Source organism: Bombina bombina, chromosome 1, assembly GCF_027579735.1.
Source record: "Bombina bombina isolate aBomBom1 chromosome 1, aBomBom1.pri, whole genome shotgun sequence".
NCBI lineage: Eukaryota > Metazoa > Chordata > Amphibia > Anura > Bombinatoridae > Bombina > Bombina bombina.
The window spans coordinates 1,550,130,365-1,550,143,933 of NC_069499.1; the positions used below are offsets into that span (position 1 = coordinate 1,550,130,365).

The 13,569-nt window shown below is 42.6% G+C and overlaps 1 protein-coding gene across 1 annotated transcript in view; it reads right to left on the minus strand.

Moving 5' to 3' along the window:
• CASKIN2 (CASK interacting protein 2) overlaps positions 1-13,569 on the minus strand; it is a 121,693-nt gene that overhangs the window by 24,721 nt on the left and 83,403 nt on the right. The window contains exons 11-20 of the mRNA XM_053709015.1: positions 11,444-11,561; positions 11,186-11,314; positions 10,935-11,053; positions 10,349-10,397; positions 10,150-10,217; positions 9,643-9,753; positions 9,453-9,554; positions 2,331-2,469; positions 518-2,182; positions 127-379 (exon numbers count right to left, since the gene is read on the minus strand). Of these exons, the coding sequence (XP_053564990.1) occupies positions 127-379; positions 518-2,182; positions 2,331-2,469; positions 9,453-9,554; positions 9,643-9,753; positions 10,150-10,217; positions 10,349-10,397; positions 10,935-11,053; positions 11,186-11,314; positions 11,444-11,561 (2,753 nt within the window). The remainder of the gene's footprint in view (positions 1-126; positions 380-517; positions 2,183-2,330; positions 2,470-9,452; positions 9,555-9,642; positions 9,754-10,149; positions 10,218-10,348; positions 10,398-10,934; positions 11,054-11,185; positions 11,315-11,443; positions 11,562-13,569) is intronic.

Below are 13,569 nucleotides of genomic sequence, written 5' to 3' on the forward strand. Positions count from 1 at the left end.
ATCTATGCTTAAGCCCCAAGACCGCTGCCACAATTACATTCTTCCATCCTAATATATTGCTGCTATTTCTCTCCCCAACTAACCCCTCTCTCCTCCCTACATCCCCCCTCCAAAAAAAAATCTCACCTGTTACTTTCTTCCATGTTGCTTCCTATCTCGTTATTCAGATGTTTGCTGCTGTATATGTCCTGTCCTTGATATGCGCTGGATGTTGTTCTCTGTAGGTCACTATTGCCCCATTCTTTCTTGGATGCCCTAGTCTCACTTCCCCACAATATAGATCCAGGAGCAGGCGCTGGAGTGTTTACACCCCATGAAGGCTTCTGCAACACCGTCTGGGGTCCCGATATAACCAAATGAGATTGAGGGACAGAGGATACTGAAAGAGATAGAGATAATATTGAAATATATGCATTTACAAATGAAAGGGAAGCAAAATCATTTTTAGCTCTCCCTTGTGTGCAACGTATTACTTATATTCATGTATGTATGCTCGTGTACATTTTAGATTCTGTACCTTGGGTTATTGCTCCGGCTCCAAGCACCACCTCTTGTTTTCCTCCTCTCTCCAAGCTGAGGAGACTCCTCTCTATATCTGCAATTCTGGCTTCAACATTGTCCTGCTCTGCTGTTCCTTTAGTAAAATGTGTTGGGTTAGGAGTTAATGGTGTCTCAAGACTCCCTTCTTGGGCTTCACCAGATTCTTTCTCTCTGACTTTTGGCCTTCGTTTTACGGTGTCTGACTCAGTTAGGTTAAAATCAGGTTCTGGGGTAGGTTTAGGACTAATGGACCCTAGCATTGGCTTGGCTGATGGATCTGGTTTTGGACCTAACTGAGGTTTGATTCCTTTCTCTGGCCGCGACCCTTGACTGGCTTCAGGCTCCAACTTTAAACCTTGCTGTTCTTGGGTCTTAAAGTCAGCTAATGTCTCTGGTTTGGCTCCAGAATTTTGATAGGCACATAGATTAGATGTTATCCCTATCTGTGGCTTGGCTGCAAGGTCTGGTTTTATCACGGTCTGTGGCTTAGTCCCATGGTCTATTTTAACCACTGTTTGTGACTTGGTTCCTAGTTCAAGACTGGACCCTGAATGAAGCTGAGCAACTGGCTCTGACATAGACTCTAGCTCTGAATTGAGATTTGATTCAGCCTTGGTTCCTGGAGGTTTTGGTCTCTGTTTGATTGTAAGGTTGCCTTCCTCTGCAAAGGGTAGACTCTCACTGGAGCTGTGCTGTGAGGGGGCTGGTTCTTCTTTCCTTTCTTGTTCCCCTTTGTTTAAGGGCACAGATAAGTTACCCCCCAACCCTGCTGCTGACTCACTAACTGTCCTCCTGCGACCCTCAGAGGCCTCTGCCTGGAGATCCCCATTTGGCTTAGGTCCCGCCACTCCCCCCATCACCTCCAGACGGGCTGCCATTGTTTTTACAGAGCTGTGAACCTCAGGGCCTGGCCCTTCTGTGCTAGACATAGAACTAAGTCTCTTGGGTGGTGGGGGAGGGGGACCCTTCCTTCTTGCACGTACTGCGAAAGACTGGCTGCGTAGGACCTTCTTTTCTGGTTGTCCATTTGCAAGAGAACAGCGACCAGGACGGCGAGTAAGTGTGGCATAGGAGCCTAATGTCTCACTGAATGTAGCTGTTCCCCTCTCCTCTTCCTCTGGTTCACCATCAGACAGTGCATAACGGCACTCACTGAGAGAACGTTTCTTCAGAGTTGGTTTAGGGGGAGGAATAGGAGGCTCATGTCTGACTGTGCATCCATTCATTATTCCTAGTGGCCTCTGAGACTGGTCTGTGCCCTCAGGTAGTTTCCTCTCTGGAAGGCTAGAGTCTTGTGCTTGCTTTGGAGGCATAAGTGGCACCCGAGAAGGGGCAGAGTCTTGTGAGTGGCCAGAGCCTTGAGAACGAGAACTAATGCTCTCTTGACTGTAAGAACGTCTCTGAGCACACAAAGTCTCACCTCTGTGTGTAAGTGCGCTCTGCAATTCCTGGCTCAGCTCCACACCCTGGAAAGTTAGCAATTTAGGTGTTATAGGGGGTTCACCATTCTCTGAAGGCTCCACAACTGGAACAGAATCATGAGTCCCAGGAATTCTCCTCCTCAGTGTCCCTCCACCCACAGGGTGACCCTTTTGCAGGTCTAACAATCGTTTCACACCGAGAAGTAGCTTCTTCTGATGACCTGGTATAAGAAAAGAGGAACTAATTAGCAGAGTGCTGCTCGTCATGGAATATGTTAACATACTCTTCTTGAAAACATATATCACCTTCTCCAAGATTGGATCAAGTCTAATCCCCTCCCCTTAGAAAATACAGATTTAAGTCCTCACCCAGTTTATGGATCCCAATCTCCTGCAGACCCTCCCATGTTAGCTCTGTCACTGTGTTTAGAGAATCATAGCCGTTGTCTGTCAGCTGTTTGTGGTACTCGGGGAGGCCCAGCAAATTAAGCCATTCCCATAGGTCAGCCTGTTAGGTGAGAGAATAAAAAAACGATTGTTTAATTTGGAAGGAGTCCATATGTGAAGGTCTCACAGGATGTGTGTGAGGGTAGAATGGTATATTATTTTCTTTGTATAATTTGTTGAAATTTAGCACCTTTCCATGAGCATATACTTATGTAGGCTCAAAAGTGTGCACATGTCTTAGGCAGCAGTGTTTAGTATTCATATGGTTGCGCGCAGCAGCATTTGGTTATTTTTGGCACCGGATTTAATTATGTTAAAGTTAAACACACAAATATATCTGTGGAAATTCAGATATTTTTGTGTTGCACTTTAATACTAATAAATCTTGTGACACACAAATATCTGAATGCCGCTTCCTGTGGCGATATTCAGCATTCATTTGTTTCACAAATGCTGAATTGCAAAATAATGCACATACTTAAAGGGACACTGTACCCAAAATTTTTCTTTCGTGATTCAGATTGAGCATGAAATTTTAAGCAACTTTCTAATTTACTCCTATTATCAAATGTTCTTCATTCTCTTGGTATCTTTATTTGAAATGCAAGAATGTAAGTTTAGATGCCGGCCCATTTTTGGTGAACAACCTGGGTTGTCCTTGCTGATTGGTGGATAAATCCATCCACCAATAAAAAAGTGCTGTCCAGAGTACTGAAACAAAAAAACAGAATTTATGTTTACCTGATAAATTACTTTCTCCAACGGTGTGTCCGGTCCACGGCGTCATCCTTACTTGTGGGATATTCTCTTCCCCAACAGGAAATGGCAAAGAGCCCAGCAAAGCTGGTCACATGATCCCTCCTAGGCTCCGCCTACCCCAGTCATTCGACCGACGTTAAGGAGGAATATTTGCATAGGAGAAACCATATGGTACCGTGGTGACTGTAGTTAAAGAAAATAAATTATCAGACCTGATTAAAAAAACCAGGGCGGGCCGTGGACCGGACACACCGTTGGAGAAAGTAATTTATCAGGTAAACATAAATTCTGTTTTCTCCAACATAGGTGTGTCCGGTCCACGGCGTCATCCTTACTTGTGGGAACCAATACCAAAGCTTTAGGACACGGATGAAGGGAGGGAGCAAATCAGGTCACCTAAATGGAAGGCACCACGGCTTGCAAAACCTTTCTCCCAAAAATAGCCTCAGAAGAAGCAAAAGTATCAAACTTGTAAAATTTGGTAAAAGTGTGCAGTGAAGACCAAGTCGCTGCCCTACATATCTGATCAACAGAAGCCTCGTTCTTGAAGGCCCATGTGGAAGCCACAGCCCTAGTGGAATGAGCTGTGATTCTTTCGGGAGGCTGCCGTCCGGCAGTCTCGTAAGCCAATCTGATGATGCTTTTAATCCAAAAAGAGAGAGAGGTAGAAGTTGCTTTTTGACCTCTCCTTTTACCGGAATAAACAACAAACAAGGAAGATGTTTGTCTAAAATCCTTTGTAGCATCTAAATAGAATTTTAGAGCGCGAACAACATCCAAATTGTGCAACAATCGTTCCTTCTTTGAAACTGGTTTCGGACACAGAGAAGGTACGATAATCTCCTGGTTAATGTTTTTGTTAGAAACAACTTTTGGAAGAAAACCAGGTTTAGTACGTAAAACCACCTTATCTGCATGGAACACCAGATAAGGAGGAGAACACTGCAGAGCAGATAATTCTGAAACTCTTCTAGCAGAAGAAATTGCAACTAAAAACAAAACTTTCCAAGATAATAACTTAATATCAACGGAATGTAAGGGTTCAAACGGAACCCCCTGAAGAACTGAAAGAACCAAATTGAGACTCCAAGGAGGAGTCAAAGGTTTGTAAACAGGCTTAATTCTAACCAGAGCCTGAACAAAGGCTTGAACATCTGGCACAGCAGCCAGCTTTTTGTGAAGTAACACCGACAAGGCAGAAATCTGTCCCTTCAGGGAACTTGCAGATAATCCTTTTTCCAATCCTTCTTGAAGGAAGGATAGAATCCTAGGAATCTTAACCTTGTCCCAAGGGAATCCTTTAGATTCACACCAACAGATATATTTTTTCCAAATTTTGTGGTAAATCTTTCTAGTTACAGGCTTTCTGGCCTGAACCAGAGTATCGATAACAGAATCTGAGAACCCTCGCTTCGATAAAATCAAGCGTTCAATCTCCAAGCAGTCAGCTGGAGTGAAACCAGATTCGGATGTTCGAACGGACCCTGAACAAGAAGGTCTCGTCTCAAAGGTAGCTTCCAAGGTGGAGCCGATGACATATTCACCAGATCTGCATACCAAGTCCTGCGTGGCCACGCAGGAGCTATCAAGATCACCGACGCCCTCTCCTGATTGATCCTGGCTACCAGCCTGGGGATGAGAGGAAACGGCGGGAACACATAAGCTAGTTTGAAGGTCCAAGGTGCTACTAGTGCATCCACTAGAGCCGCCTTGGGATCCCTGGATCTGGACCCGTAGCAAGGAACTTTGAAGTTCTGACGAGAGGCCATCAGATCCATGTCTGGAATGCCCCACAGCTGAGTGACTTGGGCAAAGATTTCCGGATGGAGTTCCCACTCCCCCGGATGCAATGTCTGACGACTCAGAAAATCCGCTTCCCAATTTTCCACTCCTGGGATGTGGATAGCAGACAGGTGGCAGGAGTGAGACTCCGCCCATAGAATGATTTTGGTCACTTCTTCCATCGCTAGGGAACTCCTTGTTCCCCCCTGATGGTTGATGTACGCAACAGTTGTCATGTTGTCTGATTGAAACCGTATGAACTTGGCCCTCGCTAGCTGAGGCCAAGCCTTGAGAGCATTGAATATCGCTCTCAGTTCCAGAATATTTATCGGTAGAAGAGATTCTTCCCGAGACCAAAGACCCTGAGCTTTCAGGGATCCCCAGACCGCGCCCCAGCCCAACAGACTGGCGTCGGTCGTGACAATGACCCACTCTGGTCTGCGGAATGTCATCCCTTGTGACAGGTTGTCCAGGGACAGCCACCAACGGAGTGAGTCTCTGGTCCTCTGATTTACTTGTATCTTCGGAGACAAGTCTGTATAGTCCCCATTCCACTGATTGAGCATGCACAGTTGTAATGGTCTTAGATGAATGCGCGCAAAAGGAACTATGTCCATTGCCGCTACCATCAACCCGATCACTTCCATGCACTGAGCTATGGAAGGAAGAGGAACGGAATGAAGTATCCGACAAGAGTCTAGAAGTTTTGTTTTTCTGGCCTCTGTCAGAAAAATCCTCATTTCTAAGGAGTCTATTATTGTTCCCAAGAAGGGAACCCTTGTTGACGGAGATAGAGAACTCTTTTCCTCGTTCACTTTCCATCCGTGAGATCTGAGAAAGGCCAGGACAATGTCCGTGTGAGCCTTTGCTTGAGGAAGGGACGACGCTTGAATCAGAATGTCGTCCAAGTAAGGTACTACAGCAATGCCCCTTGGTCTTAGCACAGCTAGAAGGGACCCTAGTACCTTTGTGAAAATCCTTGGAGCAGTGGCTAATCCGAAAGGAAGCGCCACAAACTGGTAATGTTTGTCCAGGAATGCGAACCTTAGGAACCGATGATGTTCCTTGTGGATAGGAATATGTAGATACGCATCCTTTAAATCCACCGTGGTCATGAATTGACCTTCCTGGATGGAAGGAAGAATAGTTCGAATGGTTTCCATCTTGAACGATGGAACCTTGAGAAACTTGTTTAAGATCTTGAGATCTAAGATTGGTCTGAACGTTCCCTCTTTTTTGGGAACTATGAACAGATTGGAGTAGAACCCCATCCCTTGTTCTCTTAATGGAACAGGATGAATCACTCCCATTTTTAACAGGTCTTCTACACAATGTAAGAATGCCTGTCTTTTTATGTGGTCTGAAGACAACTGAGACCTGTGGAACCTCCCCCTTGGGGGAAGTCCCTTGAATTCCAGAAGATAACCTTGGGAGACTATTTCTAGCGCCCAAGGATCCAGAACATCTCTTGCCCAAGCCTGAGCGAAGAGAGAGAGTCTGCCCCCCACCAGATCCGGTCCCGGATCGGGGGCCAACATTTCATGCTGTCTTGGTAGCAGTGGCAGGTTTCTTGGCCTGCTTTCCCTTGTTCCAGCCTTGCATTGGTCTCCAAGCTGGCTTGGCTTGAGAAGTATTACCCTCTTGCTTAGAGGACGTAGCACCTTGGGCTGGTCCGTTTCTACGAAAGGGACGAAAATTAGGTTTATTTTTTGCCTTGAAAGGCCGATCCTGAGGAAGGGCGTGGCCCTTACCCCCAGTGATATCAGAGATAATCTCTTTCAAGTCAGGGCCAAACAGCGTTTTCCCCTTGAAAGGAATGTTAAGTAGCTTGTTCTTGGAAGACGCATCAGCCGACCAAGATTTCAACCAAAGCGCTCTGCGCGCCACAATAGCAAACCCAGAATTCTTAGCCGCTAACCTAGCCAATTGCAAAGTGGCGTCTAGGGTGAAAGAATTAGCCAATTTGTAACCAGAAACATGCGGCTGTAGCGACAGGGACAATGCATGAAATTGGTTGTAGAAGGTAACCTTGCTGAACAAACATCTTTTTAAGCAAACCTTCTAATTTTTTATCCATAGGATCTTTGAAAGCACAACTATCCTCTATGGGTATAGTGGTGCGTTTGTTTAAAGTGGAAACCGCTCCCTCGACCTTGGGGACTGTCTGCCATAAGTCCTTTCTGGGGTCGACCATAGGAAACAATTTTTTAAATATGGGGGGAGGGACGAAAGGAATACCGGGCCTTTCCCATTCTTTATTAACAATGTCCGCCACCCGCTTGGGTATAGGAAAAGCTTCTGGGAGCCCCGGCACCTCTAGGAACTTGTCCATTTTACATAGTTTCTCTGGGATGACCAACTTGTCACAATCATCCAGAGTGGATAATACCTCCTTAAGCAGAATGCGGAGATGTTCCAACTTAAATTTAAATGCAATCACATCAGGTTCAGCCTGTTGAGAAATATTCCCTGAATCAGTAATTTCTCCCTCAGACAAAACCTCCCTGGCCCCATCAGACTGGGTTAGGGGCCCTTCAGAAATATTATTATCAGCGTCGTCATGCTCTTCAGTATCTAAAACAGAGCAGCCGCGCTTACGCTGATAAGTGTTCATTTTGGCTAAAATGTTTTTGACAGAATTATCCATTACAGCCGTTAATTGTTGCATAGTAAGGAGTATTGGCGCGCTAGATGTACTAGGGGCCTCCTGAGTGGGCAAGACTCGTGTAGACGAAGGAGGGAATGATGCAGTACCATGCTTACTCCCCTCACTTGAGGAATCATCTTGGGCATCATTGTCATTATCACATAAATCACATTTATTTAAATGAATAGGAATTCTGGCTTCCCCACATTCAGAACACAGTCTATCTGGTAGTTCAGACATGTTAAACAGGCATAAACTTGATAACAAAGTACAAAAAACGTTTTAAAATAAAACCGTTACTGTCACTTTAAATTTTAAACTGAACACACTTTATTACTGCAATTGCGAAAAAACATGAAGGAATTGTTCAAAATTCACCAAATTTTCACCACAGTGTCTTAAAGCCTTAAAAGTATTGCACACCAAATTTGGAAGCTTTAACCCTTAAAATAACGGAACCGGAGCCGTTTTGAACTTTAACCCCTTTACAGTCCCTGGTATCTGCTTTGCTGAGACCCAACCAAGCCCAAAGGGGAATACGATACCAAATGACGCCTTCAGAAAGTCTTTTCTAAGTATCAGAGCTTCTCTCACATGCGACTGCATGCCATGCCTCTCAAAAACAAGTGCGCAACACCGGCGCGAAAATGAGGCTCTGCTTATGCTTTGGGAAAGCCCCTAAAGAATAAGGTGTCTGAAACAGTGCCTGCCGATATTATTATATCAAAATACCCAGATAAAATGATTCCTCAAGGCTAAATATGTGTTAATAATGAATCGATTTAGCCCAGAAAAAGTCTACAGTTTTAATAAGCCCTTGTGAAGCCCTTATTTACGATCGTAATAAACATGGCTTACCGGATCCCATAGGGAAAATGACAGCTTCCAGCATTACATCGTCTTGTTAGAATGTGTCATACCTCAAGCAGCAAGAGACTGCTCACTGTTCCCCCAACTGAAGTTAATTGCTCTCAACAGTCCTGTGTGGAACAGCCATGGATTTTAGTGACGGTTGCTAAAATCATTTTCCTCATACAAACAGAAATCTTCATCTCTTTTCTGTTTCTGAGTAAATAGTACATACCAGCACTATTTCAAAATAACAAACTCTTGATTGAATAATAAAAACTACAGTTAAACACTAAAAAACTCTAAGCCATCTCCGTGGAGATGTTGCCTGTACAACGGCAAAGAGAATGACTGGGGTAGGCGGAGCCTAGGAGGGATCATGTGACCAGCTTTGCTGGGCTCTTTGCCATTTCCTGTTGGGGAAGAGAATATCCCACAAGTAAGGATGACGCCGTGGACCGGACACACCTATGTTGGAGAAAAAAAGCTTAGATGCCTTCTTTTTCAAATAATGATAGCAAGAGAACGAAGAAAATTTGATAATAGGAGTAAATTAGAAAGTTGCTTAAAATTGCATGCTCTTTCTGAATTACAAAAGAAAAAAAATGGGTACAGTGTCCCTTTAATATATACAGTACCTCATGGTAACAAGCTTTCAACACAGAACCTCATGGTAACAAGCTTTCAACAAAAGATGCAAAGTGATTTTGATAATAGGAAAGTTTAGTTTTCACTTTCATTTATCTTAATGACATTTGAGAACATGAGGGTCACATTGGGACATATGTCATAAGAGGAGTGTTAAAGAGATTCTCAAAGGAAATTGATGGGCAAATGAAGGGTTTTCTTGGGAATTGAGGTAATCTTTACTAAAGTGATGTTTTTATGAAGATGGATGAGAGTAGACCAATGGTCTTTAGGAATTGAATGTGCTTTAACATGTTCTGGATTTGGTAGATTAAGGGGTAGGGTGCTCTATTTGACAAGCCCCTGGTGGAGTAATTTACCGGCGTGTAGAGAGGAAGCCCATCTGCTACACTGAGTCTGCTAATCTCTGTAGAAATTTTCTTACGATGCCCTGGCTGTGTAACTCCAATGGCAGTCAGGTCCTGAAAGACAAAATGAGAATTAAGTAAAGCGCATGCATGATTAAAAAGGAGGAGCTTGGGTTATAGTGAGAGATACAGCTGATCTCACCTCTGGGGTCATGCGGCTGATAGTTGCCAAGTCATAACCAGCAGACAAAAAATTTGCTGTGTATATTTCCAGATGGAATCCACGAAGCCAACAAAAAATTAGCTCAGCATCCTGTATAGGGAAAGACTCATCAATGAGAGATGGGAAAAAAAAAATCATAATTGAAGAGGGGCAGAAAGAACTGATGGGGAAGAAAGACCAAGAGCCTGATGATCAGAAATGTACCGGCATGGAGAGAAGAAAGGTAAAAGCTTCTTGGGATTTTTTTTGGATTATATTGTAAAGTATGTGTCTTTCCTTCATACCAGAGCCCTGTATGGGAAAATAAAAAGCTCACAAGCTACAATTCACCGTTCTAAAATTCCTTGAGGGACCTCACAGTACTTAGACAATCTCACCAGACCAGAGAGCATTAGATCTTCAGGCCCCAGGAGAGATAACGGACTGGGATGTGGGCAAGTGGAGGATTGTGGGAAAACAATAAAATATGTAAAAAGTGACACATGCCTTTCCTTGCAGATATTTTCCCGGGTCCTTCTCCACCCCTCGGACCGTAGGACGACTATTGATAGAGCCTACAAATTAAGGTTAAAAATCACATTTTAAAGTAGCGACTGCACAGACCTTAGACCAATCATATCACAAAACACAGAGGAAAGGTATGTGCCATACACAACAAGAAATAATGACATATTTAGCTGCTCACCTGTGAATATCTTGGGGTTGTGCAAATCTTCACAATCAGGGTGCAGAGTCTGTGCATGAACAAATGCAGATAAATGCACCATCACATGAATGCTAGAAAACCACACATAAAAAATATTCTGTTCTTTGTTACTTATGTGTTATAGTTGTTTTTTTTTGTAACACGCACATTTTTGTGCTGAGAAACTAACAATACAGCTGTGGGAGTTTTATTTAAAGGGATACTAAACACTAAATACATTTTATGCACCTCCCGCTAATTATGGGTGCTGGCATTTTGTAACCTAGGTTACACTGCATGAATCTGAAGGAGAGTTACTGCACACGTGCAAACACATCAGCACTAGAATGCAGTGAAAGACAAATTTCAACATTGCACAGGACTAGAGGGAGGCGGGGAATAATCTCAACACTATGCTTATAAAATGTATAAAGTGATAAATGTCCCTTTAAGAGCCAGTAAGATTGTATACCATGGACCAGTATGAACCAAACAGGCTCTGTTAGTTTCAGAAACAAAATAAAGAGATTTATCCTCTTTCTTGTAAGGTACAATATCACACAAAACAATATGCAGTAGCTTATACCTGGGCATGCTCTATAAGGAGAGCAGTGCTTGACCCATTGCCCTCACAGCTCTGCCCGCTGCCTGCACTGCGCACACTGCCAAGGCTGCCCTCGCTGCCAATGCTATGACGGTCACCAGCTATGGGGGGGGGGGGGGGAGAAAGAGAGGGAAAATTACAATGAATTCACCAGCACCCAACATCCACATTTTTAAAGTGCTGGCAAATGTCACCTTATCTCATAATGCCGCAACCTCTGTCTTCCAACTCACCTCCGGTATTTTCTGGGTTAAAGCCTACAGGTGTCCCAGGGACAGGATGCTGCTGGTTTGGAAGGTAGAGAGGGGGCTTTGCAGGACGCTGATGACCAGGAATGACAACATTACGGGACAGAGTGGAGCCTGCACAAAAACAACCAGAAGTCACTGCCGGGAGCTTCTCAAACAGAACTCCCAGAGCCAAAACACACTCAGGGTAGTGAGTGGTTTTCTTCTCTACAACAGTTAAATGACCTTTACTGCTCTACTCACCCAGCCTTTTACTGATGACCTCAACAATAGATGGAGGAAAGAAGCCCACGCGGTCGGTTCCTTTTTGAGGATCATGAATGTGGCCCTTCCATCGGCTGTCTGGATGCTGCTCTAACACCTGAGTAATGAGGAGCGAGGTTAGAGGGGGGTGCCAGAATAACAAACAGCGAGAACATCAAAGAAAGATGGTGTAGAAATAGCCAAATAATAAGAGATACTTCTCCTTTACTTCTAGTCTTTATGTCTCTACATAGCCTGGTGTATAATCTGCTCCTTGCACGTCCATATTGTGCTATGATTGTTATTTTGTCTGTTACATGCCCGTATCATGGTATGATTGTAATGTTATTTTATCTGTTACATGCCCGTATCATGGTATGATTGTAATGTTATTTTGTCTGTTACATGCCCGTATCATGGTATGATTGTAATGTTATTTTGTCTGTTTCATGCCCGTATCATGGTTTGATTGTAATGTTATTTTGTCTGTTAAATGCTGTATCATGGTATGATTGTAATGTTATTTTGTCTGTTAAATGCTGTATCATGGTATGATTGTAATGTTATTTTGTCTGTTACATGCCCGTATCATGGTATGATTGTAATGTTATTTTGTCTGTTACATGCCCGTATCATGGTATGGCTGTAATGTTATTTTGTCTGTTACATGCCCGTATCATGGTATGATTGTAATGTTATTTTGTCTGTTACATGCCCATATCATGGTATGATTGTAATGTTATTTTGTCTGTTACAGGTCAGTATCATGGTATGATTGTAATGTTATTTTATCTGTTACATGCCCGTATCATGGTATAATTGTAATGTTATTTTGTCTGTTACATGCCCGTATCATGGTATAATTGTAATGTTATTTTGTCTGTTACATGCCCGTATCATGGTATGATTGTAATGTTATTTTATCTGTTACATGCCCGTATCATGGTATGATTGTAATGTTATTTTATCTGTTACATGCCTGTATCATGGTATAATTGTAATGTTATTTTGTCTGTTACATGCCCGTATCATGGTATAATTGTAATGTTATTTTGTCTGTTACATGCCCGTATCATGGTATGATTGTAATGTTATTTTATCTGTTACATGCCCGTATCATGGTATGATTCTAATGTTATTTTGTCTGTTACATGCCCGTATCATGGTATGATTGTAATGTTATTTTATCTGTTACATGTCATATCATGGTATGATTGTAATGTTATTTTGTCTGTTACATGCTTGTATCATGGTATGGCTGTAATGTTATTTTGTCTGTTACATGCCCGTATCATGGTATGATTGTAATGTTATTTTGTCTGTTACATGCCCATATCATGGTATGATTGTAATGTTATTTTGTCTGTTACAGGTCAGTATCATGGTATGATTGTAATGTTATTTTATCTGTTACATGCCCGTATCATGGTATGATTGTAATGTTATTTTGTCTGTTACATGCCCGTATCATGGTATGATTGTAATGTTATTTTGTCTGTTACATGCCCGAATCATGGTATGGCTGTAATGTTATTTTGTCTGTTACATGCCCGTATCATGGTATGATTATAATATTATTTTGTCTGTTACATGCCCGTATCATGGTATGATTGTAATGTTATCTTGTCTGTTACATGCCCGTATCATGGTATGATTGTAATGTTATTTTGTCTGTTACATGCCCGTATCATGGTATGATTGTAATGTTATTTTGTCTGTTACAGGCCCGTATCATGGTATGATTGCAATGTTATTTTATCTGTTACAGGCCCGTATCATGGTATGATTGCAATGTTATTTTGTCTGTTACATGCCCGTATCATGGTATGGCTGTAATGTTATTTTGTCTGTTACAGGCCCGTATCATAGTATGATTGTAATGTTATTTTGTCTGTTACAGGCCCGTATCATGGTATGATTGTAATGTTATTTTGTCTGTTACATGCCCGTATCATGGTATGATTGTATTGTTATTTTGTCTGTTACATACTTGTATCATTGTATCACAGCAATGTTATTTTGTCTGTTACAGGTCAGTATCATGGTATGATTGTTATGTTATTTTGTCTGTTACAGGCCCATATCATGGTATGATTGTATTGTTATTTTGTCTGTTACATGTCCAT